The sequence below is a fragment of the Anarhichas minor genome, unplaced genomic scaffold (assembly GCF_050575085.1).
Source record: "Anarhichas minor isolate MPS153535 unplaced genomic scaffold, ASM5057508v1 ptg000074l, whole genome shotgun sequence".
Taxonomy (NCBI): Eukaryota; Metazoa; Chordata; class Actinopteri; order Perciformes; family Anarhichadidae; genus Anarhichas; species Anarhichas minor.
This window is the reverse complement of record NW_027466520.1, coordinates 4,596,527-4,613,613: the sequence shown is the minus strand read 5'-3', so window position 1 is coordinate 4,613,613 and position 17,087 is coordinate 4,596,527. Positions and strand designations below refer to the sequence as shown.

Sequence of the window (17,087 nt, the reverse complement as noted above, 5' to 3'; positions counted from 1 at the left end):
AAATACAAGATCATGCCTGTTTGGTAAATATGAAGCCACTTAGTTTAGCTCAAAGATGGCAATTGATGCATAAAGTACCTTTAAATTGTATGACATATCACCACTGCTTGGACTGTTACCACATGAGAAATATTCTTCTTCTCCTCGGCATGCTAATCGGCACATCTTCCTAAATATCTACAGCTTTTAACTTGTATAAGCTGCTTTAAAAGTGCACCTTACTCTTAATACGAGTTGACTTACAAGGAGAAGTCAAAGGGATGAAGCAAGAGGGCAGGCTCAGATTTTAGGTACAGCACTTTTAATGATACGATGGGGTTTTAACATGGAGGGGGGGGGAGGGACTGCAAGTCAGTGAGGACTGGGTGAAAATACATCGGCTCTCAAGCCTTTTACAAAGTCCACCATTCTTCTAAAAGACATCTCTGGTTCACAGGCAAACCTGGAAATGTACAGGATCCAGTAACATGGAATGATATTACATGACTTAAAAATAAAAAAATGTCAAGCTCATGAGGTTTTTTTTTTTTTTTTTTACAAGACACTGAATTGTGAACGAAGGTTAATGTGAAAATTCTAGCCTTCCAGAAAATATTTATTGCTGAGACGTCCTCGAGTTTCCTGTACTTGTCGTTAATAGTGGCTTCAACAGGATAACTATTTATTTTACGTCGTCCTGCTTAATAGTGGCTCTTCAAACCCTGAGGTGAGCGTCATTGAACGCAGCACTCCACTCAATTCCAGTCATTGTTACACCATGCACAGAAAAGGTCAAAGGACTGTGGCGATGGCGTCGAGTTCACAAACAGCTGCATACATACAGTGAACAGTGTAACAAGGAGTAAATCAGTGACCTACAGTGAACCACAGGCTTTGATATTCCACCACACAGTAGCAGCAGGTTTCTATACTGTAAAACAACCATAATACGTGTACACACAAAGCAAGCAAGAACAAGGAGTACATTTAATGTTTTTATCGGGGGGGGGATCAGTGGGAGACTCAAGCCTCCTAGGTCAACTATGGTGGTAAACAGGGAAGCAAGAGACAAATAGTGACATGACCTATTTCACATTCCAATTCTTATTTGTCCTTTTTTCCCCCAGAAATATAAGCTGACAATTACTTGAGGGCCAGTAAAATCAATACAGATAAAATTCAAAGTCTACCGCCCTGACGCTTAATCGGACCGGTAGAGAGAGAGAGAGAGAGAGAGCAATCGTACATGTTTTGTACAATAAAACATGTATGTACACTCACACACACAAATATATATATTTACATACATATATACACAGTAACAGCATAAACATAGACTTTAGGTAAGTGCTAGGGTTTTGAGAGTGGCTTCGTCACAGCCGTGCTATAGGGTTAAGATAATACTGGTAAAGGAAGAATACACACATTCTTTGTACAGCATGGATGAGGCATCCACGGCTAGATGAGCCTTCTCGGGTTTCTTATTCGTTGCGTTTTTTTTTCTTCTTCTTTTAGGACACTTGTCGTGTGACAAGAGGTGTTATGATAGCTATTTACAGGGCCTCCCAATTTAGGGAGAGGCGTAGTGCAAGTCTCTCCGACTGTCAGTCACTCAGGATGTGCACAAAAGACATGGGGAACACCCCTTTTCTGTCCGGCTCTCCTTCAATGTGCCCGATCTGGAAGTGTAAAGAGAACGTGTTAGAAAGAGAGTAGAGGGGCATTCAGTGTTTCTTTTTTGTTCCCTTCAGATGGTTCAAAGAAGAACAAGTGCTGCAAACAAGAGCGTAGTACTGAAGCTGGACTCACCCACCACTCCTGGTCCTCTTCTCCTGTAACTATTATCACCTCTCCTTCAGCAAAAGTCAGTTCGTCATCATTGTCAGCCTGGCAGTCGTAGATTGTCTTCACCCGACGGGTTTTGCTCTTCCCCTGGACATTTACATAACAAAACTGTTACCACAGATAAAACAAACGTGTCTCTGTTGACTCTCAGTTAGCTTAGTCACCAAAAGGTGTCCAGGAATATTAATATTAAAAAAGAGACCTGGCAGAAAAAGCAACAAAATACATCTAAATCACATAAATCCTTAAGTGTGTTCTCTCTGTGACCACCGGGTTCAGATACTCTTGAAAAATTCAAAATGGAGGGTCAGTTTGACATTTTATTTACTGTCATATTCATGCATATGTGGTAATATTGCATCCTCTTGGACCACTGTAGTTAAGTTTCTTTCACCGGGTAACTGTTTCTAGTGTATTTTGAATCAGAAAATGGAGAAATATAATCTAAAAACAACTGAATATGCAACACGGATACCACACGGTCAGCAGTAGGAGAAGAGCCCTTAAATGGCATAATGCATCACATGTATTACATTTATAGACGATAGACTGATTAATTGGTCAGTTATTTAGGATTTATCAAACACAAAATTGTCATTTAGAATCAGGGTCTCCATTAGAGTTCGTTTATTTGTCCTGTTCAGTACCTGGGTCACGATTCTTTTAAAAAAAACAAAAGGAATCTTAAATCAATAATGTCGGTTTATGTAAAGAATAAAAGTAAAAGGTAAGCATGTTCATACCGTGTTGATCTTCCTCGGCAGGGGCACTGGTGTCTCCGCAGTCCCCGCTGGGGTCCCATTGGTGTCTTCTGCAGCTTGTTGGGTGGGGGTCCCTATAGTGGCCTGCTGATTAGGTGACGGTGAGTCTTGAGGCTGAGGTTGCGGTTGAGGCTGAGCTTGAGGTGGAGGCGGAGGCTGCGTTTGAGGCCTTTGCACCGTCTCACCGGGAGGCGGCCTGGGAGTGGACTCGGCTGTTCCGGGTTTGGGGGGGATGTCGGCGAGATGCGGCTTGGGAGGCAGGTCTTTGAGCTGGGGTTTCGGCGGGAGGTCGCCCAGCTGAGGCTTAGGAGGGAGGTCTGAGAGCTGCGGCTTCGGTGGAAGTTCTCCAGGTTTAGGAGGAAGTTCAGACAGCTGCGGTTTGGGGGGCAGGTCTCCCGGCTGAGGCCTGTCCGCCAGAGGAGCCTTCTGCGGGGTGTCAGTCGCCGGCGGGGACTTCTGGAAGACCTCTGGAGGGAGGCTGGGCTTATCCATAGACGGGTGGTGTATGGTGTCAATCTTCCGCAATGCCACTGGAGAGAGCAGCATACACTTAATACATTCTTCAATTCAACAGCTGGCATCAACATGAAAACTGGACCAAGACTGTACCTTTCTGAGGTAGTTTGGGAAGAACCCGTGGACCAAGTGTAGACTTTGTGTTGCTTGAAGTAGTGCTGGGAAAAGATTTTCAAATGAAGTTAAATGGAAAAACAGAATCCAAGAAGATGCTTGCATCATCAGCTGGAATATATTTTATCATAGCAAATAAAGCAATACATTTCAAGCCAATTAAGCTTAAAATGTTGTACCTTTGCTGCTGAGGAATTCCTTCAAACTTGTTAGAAACAGGAGACATCTTGCTGACAGGAGGAGGGGTGGAGTCGCTCCCTAAAACATCGACATTGATGATGACACAGTTCGCTCAACACCATAACAGAGCACTCACCAAGAGATTCATTAAATCTAAATGTGGAAATAACTTAAGCATGCTGTGATGGTTAAAAAAAATAATGAGGGAGGCGTCACCTGGCTGAGCTTTCTATGAGCCCCTGATAATTAGTGGTTGTGCAATAAAGTGTCATCATGATAATTAGTGATCGTGTGTTACTGTACGGCTGACACAGAATGCACAAAACACCACAGAGGACAAATGATAAAAGTGGAATAACAGTCAAAATACACATAAAGAACACAAGATTGCAGGTAAGATGACTGAGGTGTCTTCTTTTGTGGTGGTTACAAGATCATGTGTAGATCAACCAGAGTCAAACAAAACGATGCTTTTGTCTCTGTGACATGAGTCAGACTCACGGATGTCTCTTTGTGCCGTTTGGAAGTATGTTTACTGGTGAACCCAGCGTAACTTGTGGATGTTTAATGATTAAAATTGTCTCTTAAAAGTAGCAAAGTATAACATTTTTCAGTCAGATGTCCACCATTCAAGGTAGTTAAACTCAAATGTATTGGATACGGTGCTGTAATGTCAATGCAGGTTATTTTTAACCCTCACACGGACCAACCATCCAGCACATATGACAAGCTGAGGGTTTAATACTTTTCACAGCTTCGCAGTAAAGGACAGAAAAAAGCCTTAACTGCATTATTCATTTGCTGTTTTCTTTTATGTTATGCGATAGTAAACTGAATAATTTCCTTAAAAAGGTCTAAAAATAGTCACATTGGACTTCAGACCGAATGATTAGTCAAAATACCAGATTAGTAAATAAATGTTAGGTGGAGCCCGACACATATCCACCTAATGAGTCAGACTACCATTGAACATACCTTTGAACTGCACAAAGAGAAATAAAAAGGCCTCCACTGGTCTGCTCGGCTTTAAATTAAAAACCCTCAAGAAATCTAAAAACATTTAATAATTCCCTCTTAATCGTGGGAACATTTGATAAAATAAGTCTTAACTCAAGGTCCTCTTAGGAGCTTTTTCTGCACCCAGTTTTAATTTTAATTTCAGTGCAGGACTTTTTAAAATAACCCTGCAATTTTGGACGATGATAGCATCGGCGCTTTCAGGCTGGAGTGAAAGCAGCTCTACTGTTCTGACGTGTGCTTGCGTCTCACCCCCAGTCAAGCCCCCTTTACTGTGTGGACTGTGAGAGAGCGGGCTGGGTGGGTCAGACAGGGTGCGTTTGTGTCCAGGAGGTGGGGGCGGAGGTCTCTTCTTGGACAGGGTGGAGCTGCCTCCCGGTGTGAGTGTAGAGGGAGGGCCAGATGGGGGAGGAGCTGGAGGAGCGATACATAAAACACATGAGGTGATGCGGCCCCCCCTAAAAAAAGTCATTCCGTTAGACCCCCCAAAAAACCCCCAGAGAAAGTAAGGGAGAGGACAATGAAGCATGGAGAGGAGAGGAGGAGCAAGTAGAACAACATACTGTCTGAACAAATATACAACAGAAAGGTCTGGACTGGAATACGAAATAATGAAAAGGGACACATTTGGGCTGCGAGCACATTTGTTGGTGTCTCTACTCTGTGAATTTGTTCATGAACACGCCTGTTTGTGTTTAACGGGACCCCAAAGCACTAATTGTTCCCTAATATAGAGAAAAGTAGGGCGAAATCAGCCAATAGAGAGCTCAGCCAGAGAGGAATCAGCTGTGGTTGAGGGTTTACAGCTCAAGGATGGTGGGACATGATTCCAAAAAACCCCATGTAGGCGAGAAATAATCAACTGGAGAATCAGCTGGCCTACACGGTCCCATTGTTCTACTTAAATAAACCACCACCACCCTGTGAATCTGAGCTGTAAAGGAGGAAACAACTGAGGGACAGGTACTGTATATACTGTATGGGGGCACACAGCCGAGTAAGGGGGAGAACATAAAACCAGGATATTCACTGATGTATGGTCGGGTGCCAGCCAGTGTGGCGTAGTGCGAATGAGAGCCGAGGAATGCCAAGTGTGGAGCTGAAAGAATAGAGAAACAAAAAAGAGAAAGAAAAGAGAGCGAGATGAGGAGTGTGGGAGAGAATCTACAGTATGTCAGTCTTAAAAAGAAGAGAGAGCTGCTCCCACACACACTGTAAAATAACAAGATGAAATCTTATCAGTGGCAAGCAAAGAAGGAAAATTAAAAAGAGGAAAAATGGCGCGAAGTCGGCCCCCGGGGGCCGAGCTCTTCAGCACCCGCTGAGAGAGAGAGAGAGAGAGAGAGAGCGCTGCATCTGAAGAGTTAGCATGCTATTCTAGATGTCATTTAGCCTCTTATTCTGGCTTTTCATCTTATTTTTAAATAAATCAAACTTCACTTGTTTCCAGTGCTGTTTTTAAGGAGGTGATGGTTTCTTTATGTCTTCTACGCGGCTCCTCAAATGATTAGGATGCTGACTTTCTATCCGGAGAGACGCAGCTTTAGCCTCAGTCTTTTAGCATTTTGTCAAGTATGTAAGCTATCATGAGCATATCTAAGACCATTTAACAGGGTTCTCATTTTAAAGCGACTCAGCTAAAAAAGATGAACAGCTGGAGAAAGAGTCGGTGTTAATTAGCTCGATAAAAATCTGCCAGCTCGAAATGAGGAGCCAACTTTTATCTGTTCACGTCTGTGTGAAAGCAAACGGTCGATGGTTAATCTGCCGCGTTGTCATCATGAACTGAGAACAGAATGCTCGACAGGCGGAGCAACATGAACTAAGGGTTCAATTGAAACAACTGGAAACAGGTGAGATTTCACAATTTTTAAGAAAAATAAGATTTAAAAACTCAATAATGGATTTAAAAATGACTTGTTGAGATGGATGTTTTGCAGTGTAAGCTTTAGAATGTTCTCACCCTGTGATGTACTAAGCTGTGAGTGCTGGTGTCCACAGAAGAAGTGTTATCTTTAATTCTGATAGCACGCCCACAGTGCACCGTGTGTATACTGTGGCGAAGGATAATGATGAAGTTTGCATTTAGCTTCACTCTCACAGGCTAACCATCGCCAGCCTTCCCTCCCCTGCAGCTATGTTTTCCTGAAGGTTTACTGTGTAAGCAATCTTACTGACACCTGTATCCCGCCCTCCGATTCGCGTGTTGACAAATTGCATTCCACTGCAGGGAGGGTTTGTATATGTGTGTGTGTGTGTGGACTGACAAACTGAAAAAGTGATTAGGAAGCACTCATCTGCACCTTATCCTGTCCTGAATATAATCAAACATTAACAGACATAACAAAGTACAGTTTCAAACACTATCTTCCCTCTACAGTAGTCAGACAGCATTTGCATTACAGGATGTAAACTAAACACTGATAAAACCGTAAATGTCGTCAGAATATGGTTTCAAATGCACTTGGAGCAGGCCGGTCTGACCTTTCCCCTGGTTCCTAGGTGGCAGCGGCGGCCCGTCGGCCACGGGGGAGGAGGTGAGGTCGGTGGAGGCGCTGTACATCTGGTTGGTGAAGGCGCTGTAGGACAGACGCTGCTGTTTGTCCCGCTGGCTGATGAAGCCCGGCAGGGAGAGCTTGTCGTGGGGGGAGAGGCTGGAGGAGTGGCAGAAGCTCTGAGGCCTCGGGCTCCGGTCCTTCTTGATGGGACTGGGCTGCAGAGGGACATGAGGCAGCTGAGACGGAGCCGACATGCACGGAAGTGCAGATTGGCTGAATTGCAGGCCAAAATATCTGTAGATGTCTGGCATGTAGTTAGGACCGTTGAAATATAACCATTTGAGTAGATAAAACGACTCAAATTTCAAACAAAGTTATTTCTAACCTCAATGTTTAGATGACGTTTGACAAGTAAATCACCAAATCTTAGTTATAGAGTCAAACCACTGAGCTGTAGAGCAACACTACTCCAGACTGACTCGAAAAGCCGCTTTTATTATTAGATTCAACAGGCCGGTACGGCGGCGCGATGAAAACCTGATTGAATTCCAGCTCATCCAACTGAATGCGACGCTCTGTTCGAACCTTATCGTCGAGGTCGTCGTCGCTCTCGTCCATCTCCTCCAGTCTGAGGCTCCACTCGTACTCCACATGGATGTGGGGGTTGAACTTCCCCTCTGCAGCCTGCACCAGCTAACACACACACAGACCATCATCAGTTACACACATCTAAACCGTTATCAATCAAATGGAAAACAGCAACAAGATAAAAGGAGTGACATTAAATTGCCCGCCAATATAAAAATCTATAAACAGACACGGAATAAACTGTGAAAAATGTATAATAGGGTTCAGTCTTCTCTGGGTAGGATTAATTAACAAGGAGACAGTATCACTAATGTCTTACATTTGCTAATATATTTATTAGACATTGTACACTGCATATAAAACAGCTTTTTGTATCTGCAGTCATACTAGCGTTAATAATGAACATACATCAACAATTACTTCCACTCTACTGTCCCTGTTGCTCGAGGCTGCAGCCAGACCTTTGACTGCCATCTAGTGTTCCGAATAATCTGCCTATGAACATGTTTGATCAACCGCCATCGATTCTCTGCAACCTTTTGTTTCATTTCTCCGTATTTTTTTGCGATTCAGTGTTTTTCTTGAGAGCATTCAAATCCACTGTGATGTCCAAAAAACCACCAGCTGGGCGGTCTTGTACTTACTGCCTCCTCACACTGAGTGTTCCTCAGTCGCCTGGCAACATCCAGCGCAGTCTCTCCATTCTGATTGGCTGAAGGGAGGAGGGGGGGGAGGAGGGACGAGCAACAGTTAGGAGTCTGGATACGTGCGCACGGATGACATTAACGAGAGGAGAGGTGACTCACTGATATCAGTCGCCGGCTTGCCCCTCAGGAGCAACTTGAGGCATTCGGGCTTCTCGTACATGCTGCAGTAATGAAGGGCCGTGTTCCCCCACTCCGTCTGCTTATCCAGGTTACCGCTGGGAGAAAACACACACGCACACACAGAGTCAGGACACAGGTTACAAGCATCAGGGTGTTTTCCACAGTCTTGCAGCTTCAGGTCAATGTGTTATTTTGCAGGGTTTAGTGATTTAGCGTGAGAGAAAACTGGAATTAGTTTTCACTGTATAGAGTGCTGTTTGTTAAAACAGTATCTCCAAACATTTCAGGAAGCATAATTAAACTGTGTGTGTGTAAAATATTAAAAAAGGTCTAAGAAATCAAATGTTGTAAATGGGGTATTTAATACCCCATTTACTTGGAATTAAATGTGTGAAAGCACAGGATGGTTAAATATATAATTTAAGGTCATTAATACAAGGATTTCTGTTTATTAAAAATCACTATTTTATTTGTCTGAAGATAAATAATTGAAGTTTGTATAAGTGTGTTTGACTGGATGTGTGGACTGCAGGACGAATAGACAATGTTTGTGCTAATGAGGATCCTAATGTGAGCAAATTAAATCAGTCATAAAAAAATAAACAACACAAGACCGACATGATGTAATTGTAAAAAGCCGTGCAAAACCAACTTCATGCTACAGCAGGTAAATAATCCCTTTTACATCTCTTGTAGCTCTCAGAAAGGGCGAGAGAATTATCTTAAATAATGAGGGCCGAGCATGACACCGTACCAGCACAGCTATTAATTAATAAGAGGGTTCCACTTCTCGTGTGTGCAGTTGGAGCAGCGGTGGGTAAACAATCGAAAAGAGAGGAATACATTAAGGCAGGGAACAAGTGCTTGACCCATTTCTGTTTGCCTTGTGGGAATCTGAGCTGAGCTGAGCTTTCCTCTGCACTTCCACTGCGTTTATTACAGACTGAAGCAGAGAAGAAGAAAGACTCACCGCAGACAGACGGATCACATTTGATGCTACGCGTTTGCACAAAACTGTTGTTTACCACATCACTTATCTCTAAACCGCTGATGTGTTTAAAGATATTTTGTATGCTGTTTAACTTCCCAAAAAAATCCCATTAGGTAGTTAAAAATGTACCTGTTCTGCACAAGGAAGTCCACTAAGTGCAGGGAGGTCTGGTCAGCAGTCCGTACAGAGTAGTGCAGTGCTGTCTCTCCGGATTCCTGCAGGGGGCCATCAAACACAGCAAAGACACGGTGAGACAATCTTGGGCAGCATCCATTCTGTATTCTCTCCCTCTCTGAGTCTCTTTCAGCATTTAAACAAGCTGCAGTAAACAAAATGGCTCCTAAAATATTATTTTCAGCAGGCACGAAGCTGAGATTTGCACATTTATGCGAGTATCTTGCAATAATTTCACCCGTCAATGTAAATTAAAATTAAATGTATTTTCTTTAGATGCAGCATTGAAGATGGCGATGAAAGACTAAACATATAGGAGTGTATGTGCTGTATATTATTTTGGCATATATAGGGTAGAGTAAGGGCTGTATGTAGTCGCGCAGAGAGGAGTGGGATGACGCTGTGCTGTCGGCAGCCATTCAGATGTACCAACAACAGCGGATCAGATATCGGTGAGTCAGACTTCATAGCGCAGACAGCAGCAGCTCCCTCTGTCAACGCACGATATCCTCTCTTATTCCGCTGCTGCAAAGTACACTTAATTTTTCATTAGAGAACTACCATGTCTGTGTTATAGAACCGTGACCCATTTATGTCAGACTAAGTCTGATCACCCGCGTTGTTTACGGCACAGCATCTCCACCATCCACCGCTTGTTATTTAACTTTCATTCATGCCTGAAGCAGCAGTGCAAAAAAAGGCGACGAAACAAAGAGGCTGAATCACGGAGAAAAACAACAACAGAGACATGAATTGTGCCGCCGCAGATGTCATCTGAGCGAATGTGAGCTCGAAATAAAAATGGAGGTTGCTGGATATCACCACCTGCTGGTGAACTTATCTGGATGACTGTAAATTTTCCAACCGTTACACCCATTTCTACCGGCCAAATACTTGACCAACTGGTAGAAATGTGTCAGCGTTGGTTGTCCTGCTGGCAGTGAACGTCACGTGAGGATGAACCACTGCAGCAACATGAGCAGAGGCCGGAGAGAGACATTTCTGGGGTTTGTAGTCTAATATGATGGTGTGGGATTCAAATATACATGTAACCGTGTATGAGGACGTTGACATGCTAAGATTCCAGGTAACATGCTAAACTAAACTGTCACTGGATATGCATCTTAGTCAAATGAGCAACCAAATATCACGAGACCAGATACCACTAGAGGTAAGTGAGTACCTATGTTGTTTTGATATGGGTGATATTTGATTGAGGACTTACCGATCCAACCTCTGGGAGCGGATCCATAAGTTCAACCCCCTCTGCATAGACCTGGATGAGGGACAGCAGATCCCTGGACTCAACCGCCTCAAACAGCTCGATCATTTTAGCTGACGCAGACGTGCACGTCTTCCTCGCATACTTGTGGTCCACATACTTAGCGTAGATGAACTCCTTCCTCACAGTCCTGTGGTGGAGAAGAGGAATTCAGCCGTTTGGATATGCAGCACATCTAGTTTCCGGGCAGCGTTTTTTGCTCAGAGAGTACTTACATGTCACTGGATGGAGTGGGCTTTGGTGAAGGGGAAGAGAGGTTTCCCTCCATGATCTCATTGAAACTACTGTTGCCTACATTCTTGGCCAGCTGGTGGAGAAAGAAGAGAAAGTCTGCATTAGATCACAACAGTAGAACAGCATTTGTATGATCTCAGAGACGGAGGAGCACGTCGGTTCTGGGATTATGCATCTCTGCAGCTTTAGGGATCAAATTCTGCTCTCTGCAGCATTTCCACTACTATTTCATTACTTCTAATATTTCACTGGAGATGAAAACAGAAAAGGGCGTGGACTGCTGCCTCAGAAAGCTATATATTCACTTGGTAGACCATTTCTCTGACTCACCAAGAGTTCTGAAGTTCCTAGCTTGTCGAGCTCCATGGACTGGATGCGGGAGATGTGGACCCCCATCTCTCGGTGGATGCCAGAGCACTCGATGCAGGTCAGGATCCCCAGGTTGGTGGACAGCCACTTAGGATCTATAGACACAGACAATATGAGAAACCGGTGTTTGATGCTCTTTATAATCTACAGTATACGGTTGCTGCTATAGTCAACGTGGATGAACAGATTTAAGCCTAAACTCAATACCAAATAAAAGAGTTGTATTTAAGTAGCACCAGGTAACAGTGAAAGCTCCACATTGCAGAAAGAAGAGCCAGGAATCGTGCCTGAAGGAGGCAGCTCGAAAACTAATGAGTCATACACCGAAACGCAGGCAAAAGGCAGACACGCACACACATTCTCACAACACAATGAGCAGATGCAGGCTGGCGATAGGTCACGGAGTGCACCGTTTGTTCGGCACAATGAGCTCATGCACGGTGACCTCTACAGCTGATTAATGCTAAAGCTGCAAAGCTGTGTCGTACAGAGGGAGATCCTGGGGAGAATATCAAATGAGACCAGATGGAACAAAGACGTGGTCTTTCAACCGCGAAGTAACAGTCATTTTATTGGTTGAGGAAAGTAAACCCTGTCAGAGCATTTGATCAAGAAAAATAGTAATCAAACGGGAAACGGCTTAAACTCCACATCTGGAACATGTGCTATACTGAAACCATGTACGGACGAAGCAACAAGAGCATATAGACATATATCACCTCCCCTCTCTGCAGATTGCAACAGAGCGTGTGTGACTTATGTAAGAACGTGATGCAATGATGCCGTTTCTCAAAGCGAACAAATGTTTTTGGTTTTTTTTAACCCTCGGAGCATAAAGTCCTCTCTTCAATGGCTCGGTGAGCTGCAGTGTGTGAGCTGACAGAGGAGAGAGTGTGTGGATGTGTGCGGATGTGTGTGTGTATATGCATGTATACGTGTGTGTGTGTGTGTCAGAGGGCCTGAATGTCTACGCCACTCCTGAGTGCTGAGTCTTTGCTTCCTAATGTGGGGGAGGATCAACGCACGCGCACACGCACACACACACACGTTTGTTGAAAGCGGCAGGAGGATTTGTAGCTTGTTCGGTTACCATCGAACTGAAGGTCACAGAGTTCAAGGCAGCTGTGACATTGCAAAGAAATCAAGATTGGTGCGTGGCTTTAAATAAAACATTTGCCCACAGTGAAATAAAGAAAATGCTGAAGTAAGGGTGTTTGCTTTCTCTGTCAACAAGGTGAGGGATGACTAAGCATAAAACAGGAAGAGGATGTGTATGTAGCCTTTCTGGACACACAAACAGCAGCAGTACACACCTGCAGCTCCGCAGTCGCAGCAGAACTCGTTGCCTGGCATGCGCAGCACGTCTTCGATGATGGCTTTAGTCAGATCCTCTAAACCGTCCTCGCCTCCGCTGCTCTGCTCGCCACGGAACGCCATGTTCAAGGCCTCCTCCTTACTGTTGGTCAGCACCGAGATCCAGCTGCAGAAGGGATCACATCATTACTGGTGCTGTATATAAAAATGCATTTTTATCTATAATGCATTCATTAAAGCAACAGTTGCAGAGTTATTTGACTAAGAGATAATAGTTCCACTAAGCTAATATGAAAGATCGACAGCCGCAACTGCCGAAGTATAAAGATTATTTTCTCAAGTCACTTAATTGATCTATAAAAAGGCAGAAAGTTGTGACTGTTGGCCATCACAATTTGTTATATCAAAACAGTCCAAAACCCCAAGATATTCACTTTACAACGATATAAAACATATATATATGTATGAAAATACATTTAGATATATAACGACTGATGATAATTATTTTAACTCTTCTTACTTCTATTTTTTGAAGTGTCTGAAAACGTCCTCATTTTGGATTAATTTCCTTTATTTACTTGGAAAAGGTCACACACACAATTAAGAATCATGCAGATAGGAAGCGATGCAGCTGCCTTTCAAACTTGGCTTCCTGCAGCTCTCTACAACACACAATCTGCTCCTGCAGTCTAACCACTGAACAGGCGCGCGCGCACACACACACACACACACACACACACACACACACACACACACACACACACACACACACACACACACACACACACACACACACACACACACACACACACACACACACACACACACACACACACACACACACACACACACACACACACACACACACACACACGGCTTTATGAGGCTGACGTCAGCACTTCCTCTGTCATTGCCACTCGACCTCGTCTGCAAAGGCAGAGGCCAAACAGGGACTGGGCACACGAACCAATGTGTTAGATTGTCTGTTTTTCTGTATGTGTGAAAGAAACCAAGATATTTTCATCCACAGATGCGTAGGTGTACAGATGCCGAGCCAAAGCGTTTGTGTGTTTACTTATATTATGCATAATATGCTCCTAGCCTAATTGAGGGGGAGCGTGATCGCACAAAGCAGGAGCCCTATGGAATACTAAATATTTCATGGAAAAGCCCAAGAAGACGCTGATGCTGCTGCAGTTGGAAGTGCGTGACTGAAGCGGCAGTGAGTGGATCCCAAAGGACGACAAGGACACGGTGATACACAGTGTTCAACCGCAGCAAGGCATCAGAGTGAAGACATGCAAGACCCAGAGCAGAAAAGTGCCACAAATCAAGAGGGTTTTTAGGTCTCGACATGCTCAAGAAAATCAGTATAAACACCTTTTTTTAATATGATTCAGTGTGTTTCTGATCATTTAAATGCTGTGAGACTATTTTTGACTTCCACAATTCTTGTGATTCTTGTGAACATAACCTTTTTATCCAGCAATACAAAAAGAAATGTTAATATTAGCTTGATATTTTAAATAAGCATTACCTGAAATTAACATCTATATTAGAAGAAGTACAAAATGTACTTCTTTCCCAATTTTTTCCGTGAGAATAGATGCAGAGCACCAGTATGAAATAACTCATTATACATTTGTTACCTCCCTTAAAGTCGCTTACACCTTTCAACAATGGGAAGATCTGCCAGAAATATGAAAATCTTCCATTTCCACATCTTCCTTATCAAAACCTGGTGCCTCCATTACCCACAATGCCACTGAACAGAAAACCACAATTCTAGTAATACGTGTCTGTGCATGTGTGGCCTACTGACATGCATGTGTGTGCCAGCATGAGGAACGACAGCATGAGATTACAACGACCTGAATTACCGCAGACCACAAACCCCACTGCTATTCTCGGTGCCACTCACTCTCACAGACTCTCTGTAACTTCCTGTCTTTGAGTATAAGAGCAGACGCTAACCAGCCCCTCCATTAATAAAAGCCATTAGGTGACAGTTCACACACACAGACTCATTCACTGGATTCAGTTGAATGTGGCCAGATATACAAGAAGCTTACAGTGTAACAGGTAAACTCATAAACCTTAAGAGATCATGATAAATGCTCTTTATTGTGTGTGTCACTCTGAAGTACTCACATGACAAACTCCTGTTCATCTTCAGCTTGGAAATGATACGTCCGGTTATCTGTTGAACATAGAAACAATGACGGTAAGTAAGCAAATTTCTTATCTTGCATTTTATTACACCAGAAGCAACAGACAGCGTGCGGTAAATTATTCAAATACATCACTCGTCTGTGTGGCACCTGTTGGACGTCTAATAATAGTCTGTTACACTTCCACGGATTCGTTTTCCTTGATGTTTATAAAGCGTAGGAATTCCCCCCCCCCCCAACTGTCTCACACTAACATGCGGATGACTAAACTATTCATCTAGTGAAACTTACGGGAAATGAGATCGAAGCACTTCCTGTCCTCAGTGCTCGGCTTGACCTGGCAGGTGAGCAGGTTGAGTTTGACCGGCTGCCTGTTGGACTGTGGAGAATAAACACATTGAGGGTCACACGGATCAATCAGGAAATATGTAATCACATAAAAAACCTCTATAATAAACACAAGGGTTTCTATGAATTAGTTATTGTTGTTTCGATGGATTAAATGTCAGAAAATCTGGACTTCACAAGGCCCAAGATGACATTTTCAAATAGCTTGATAGGTCCACGAAATAGTCCAAAACCCGGATGAACTCTCTTGTCCCCGTTAAGAAACTGGACCGTGCTGGCTGCTCTGTGTACTGTAATAGTGGGCCCAGTTGGCACATGTACACTGGGCATTGTCTCCTGCCAGTGCCGGGGCGGAGGAGGGGCCGGGACACGTGCTAATGAAATGCTAACAGGCTGTGATGAGCCGTGGAGCTCGGCCGGCCTGCTGGCATCCCGCCACGTCAACTGGAGTCACATAGAGTTCAGCTGTCACGAGAGCTGAAGAAAACAAGAACTGAGAGAAGATTAGAAGCTCTCAGAACTACGAAGAGCAGACAGAAAGGTTCAAGATCGAGGCCCTCCATCACTCAGCGGAACAAAATGAAACCTTTCACATCATATCGGAGACACACGCCTCCCCTGAGCTTCTCGTAGCAGACGCAAAGGATGTTACCATGTTTGACGCAGCGGCTGTGTGAAGTTTCACACCCGAGCACTCTGAAAACATGTGACCGATACAAACTCATGGACACTTGAGTCATTACTTTCACATATTCATTTTACTGTAGATTATAGTTTGACTCACAGCACAAATAATGACAAAAAGGCAGCAAGCTAGTGAACTTTATTCATCAAACTGGGAACAATTTGATCTAAAAAGGATCTTCTTCACGTCGACAAACTAAAAGCTCTTCATATAGAGAAGGTTCATGTGACTCACAGCCAGCAATGAACTGTGAATAATCCTCTGAGATGTGGTAAGAAGATAAGTGTCTGATGTGTCATCTTTCGGATAGATTGAAGTGTTATTGAACCACAACTATTTATTGTTGGCCTACGGTCTAAGAATCAAGCAGCTACAAAAAACTAAGCTTAGGTTTGATTTCTGATACACAATGATAAAAATCAATTAGTTTGAATTATATTTTTAGTACCATTGCTGGTTATCAATCAGATGAGCTTCCCTAAATATCTTAAAAGTGAACTTGTTTGTTTGTAGACATCGAAAAACCTAATCCTCTGATACCTTTCAGGAGCTTCTTTTAACAATAATTGGATAATTTCAAAGTGCAGTAAGACATAGCCAACACTCACTGTTTATACCTTGTTAATTCCTAAAGCCAAATGAACATTTGTCACATTTTGGATTCATCTGTGTCTGATGAAACAACTGCATTGCTCTGCTGAACGGATTGTGCTAAAGTCAAGTTAATTCAGATCTAAATTCATCTTTTTTATTTTTTGATTCCCTCCCGTCCATAAAACGGCACACAGCAGCGACTGCAGCTGCACGAGAGAGGAGTCGACCCTGCAGACGTGCCAGCGTATACAGTACGCTCACACTCGCTCGGAGATGAGTCACCGAGACGCAGCAGGCGGAGGGGCGGGCGGGGGGGGGGGGGGCTATGGGAAGTGAGAGGAGGGGGGTGTTGCCATGACAACCCATCTATGTCAATTCCACTCTGCCAGCCTGCAGATTGGGAAAGACCAACACAACCACCCCGCATGATGTTCTCCCTTTGATCTGCAGTCAGTGTGTGTGTGTGTGTGTGTGTGTTGAACTCACTGTGGCATGAGAGATGGTGAGCATGCCCCCCTTCACTGAGCACTGCCTCCTCTGCCACACCTTCCTCAGCCTGTGAAGAAGAGAGGGAGGGAGGGACATGAGGTAAGGACTTCT

The 17,087-nt window shown here is 43.8% G+C and overlaps 1 protein-coding gene across 3 annotated transcripts in view; it reads right to left on the bottom strand.

The window, feature by feature from the left end:
• Nucleotides 1–279: 279 nt before the first annotated feature.
• Nucleotides 280–17,087, bottom strand: part of asap1b (ArfGAP with SH3 domain, ankyrin repeat and PH domain 1b) — a 47,828-nt gene continuing 31,020 nt past the window's right edge. Inside the window, exons 11-29 of one of the 3 annotated variants that reach the window (XM_076080205.1) lie at nt 16,974–17,043; nt 15,152–15,239; nt 14,841–14,889; nt 12,689–12,855; nt 11,337–11,470; nt 10,988–11,079; nt 10,716–10,902; nt 9,446–9,531; nt 8,305–8,420; nt 8,143–8,210; nt 7,496–7,603; nt 6,897–7,125; nt 5,443–5,511; nt 4,665–4,826; nt 3,395–3,473; nt 3,195–3,259; nt 2,568–3,115; nt 1,789–1,911; nt 280–1,658 (exon numbers count right to left, since the gene is read on the bottom strand). In XM_076080205.1, coding sequence (XP_075936320.1) covers nt 1,584–1,658; nt 1,789–1,911; nt 2,568–3,115; nt 3,195–3,259; nt 3,395–3,473; nt 4,665–4,826; nt 5,443–5,511; nt 6,897–7,125; nt 7,496–7,603; nt 8,143–8,210; nt 8,305–8,420; nt 9,446–9,531; nt 10,716–10,902; nt 10,988–11,079; nt 11,337–11,470; nt 12,689–12,855; nt 14,841–14,889; nt 15,152–15,239; nt 16,974–17,043 — 2,515 coding nt within the window. In that variant the 3' untranslated portion in view covers nt 280–1,583. The remainder of the gene's footprint in view (nt 1,659–1,788; nt 1,912–2,567; nt 3,116–3,194; nt 3,260–3,394; nt 3,474–4,664; nt 4,827–5,442; nt 5,512–6,896; nt 7,126–7,495; nt 7,604–8,142; nt 8,211–8,304; nt 8,421–9,445; nt 9,532–10,715; nt 10,903–10,987; nt 11,080–11,336; nt 11,471–12,688; nt 12,856–14,840; nt 14,890–15,151; nt 15,240–16,973; nt 17,044–17,087) is intronic. The other 2 variants (XM_076080203.1, XM_076080204.1) reach the window with 2 other exon arrangements.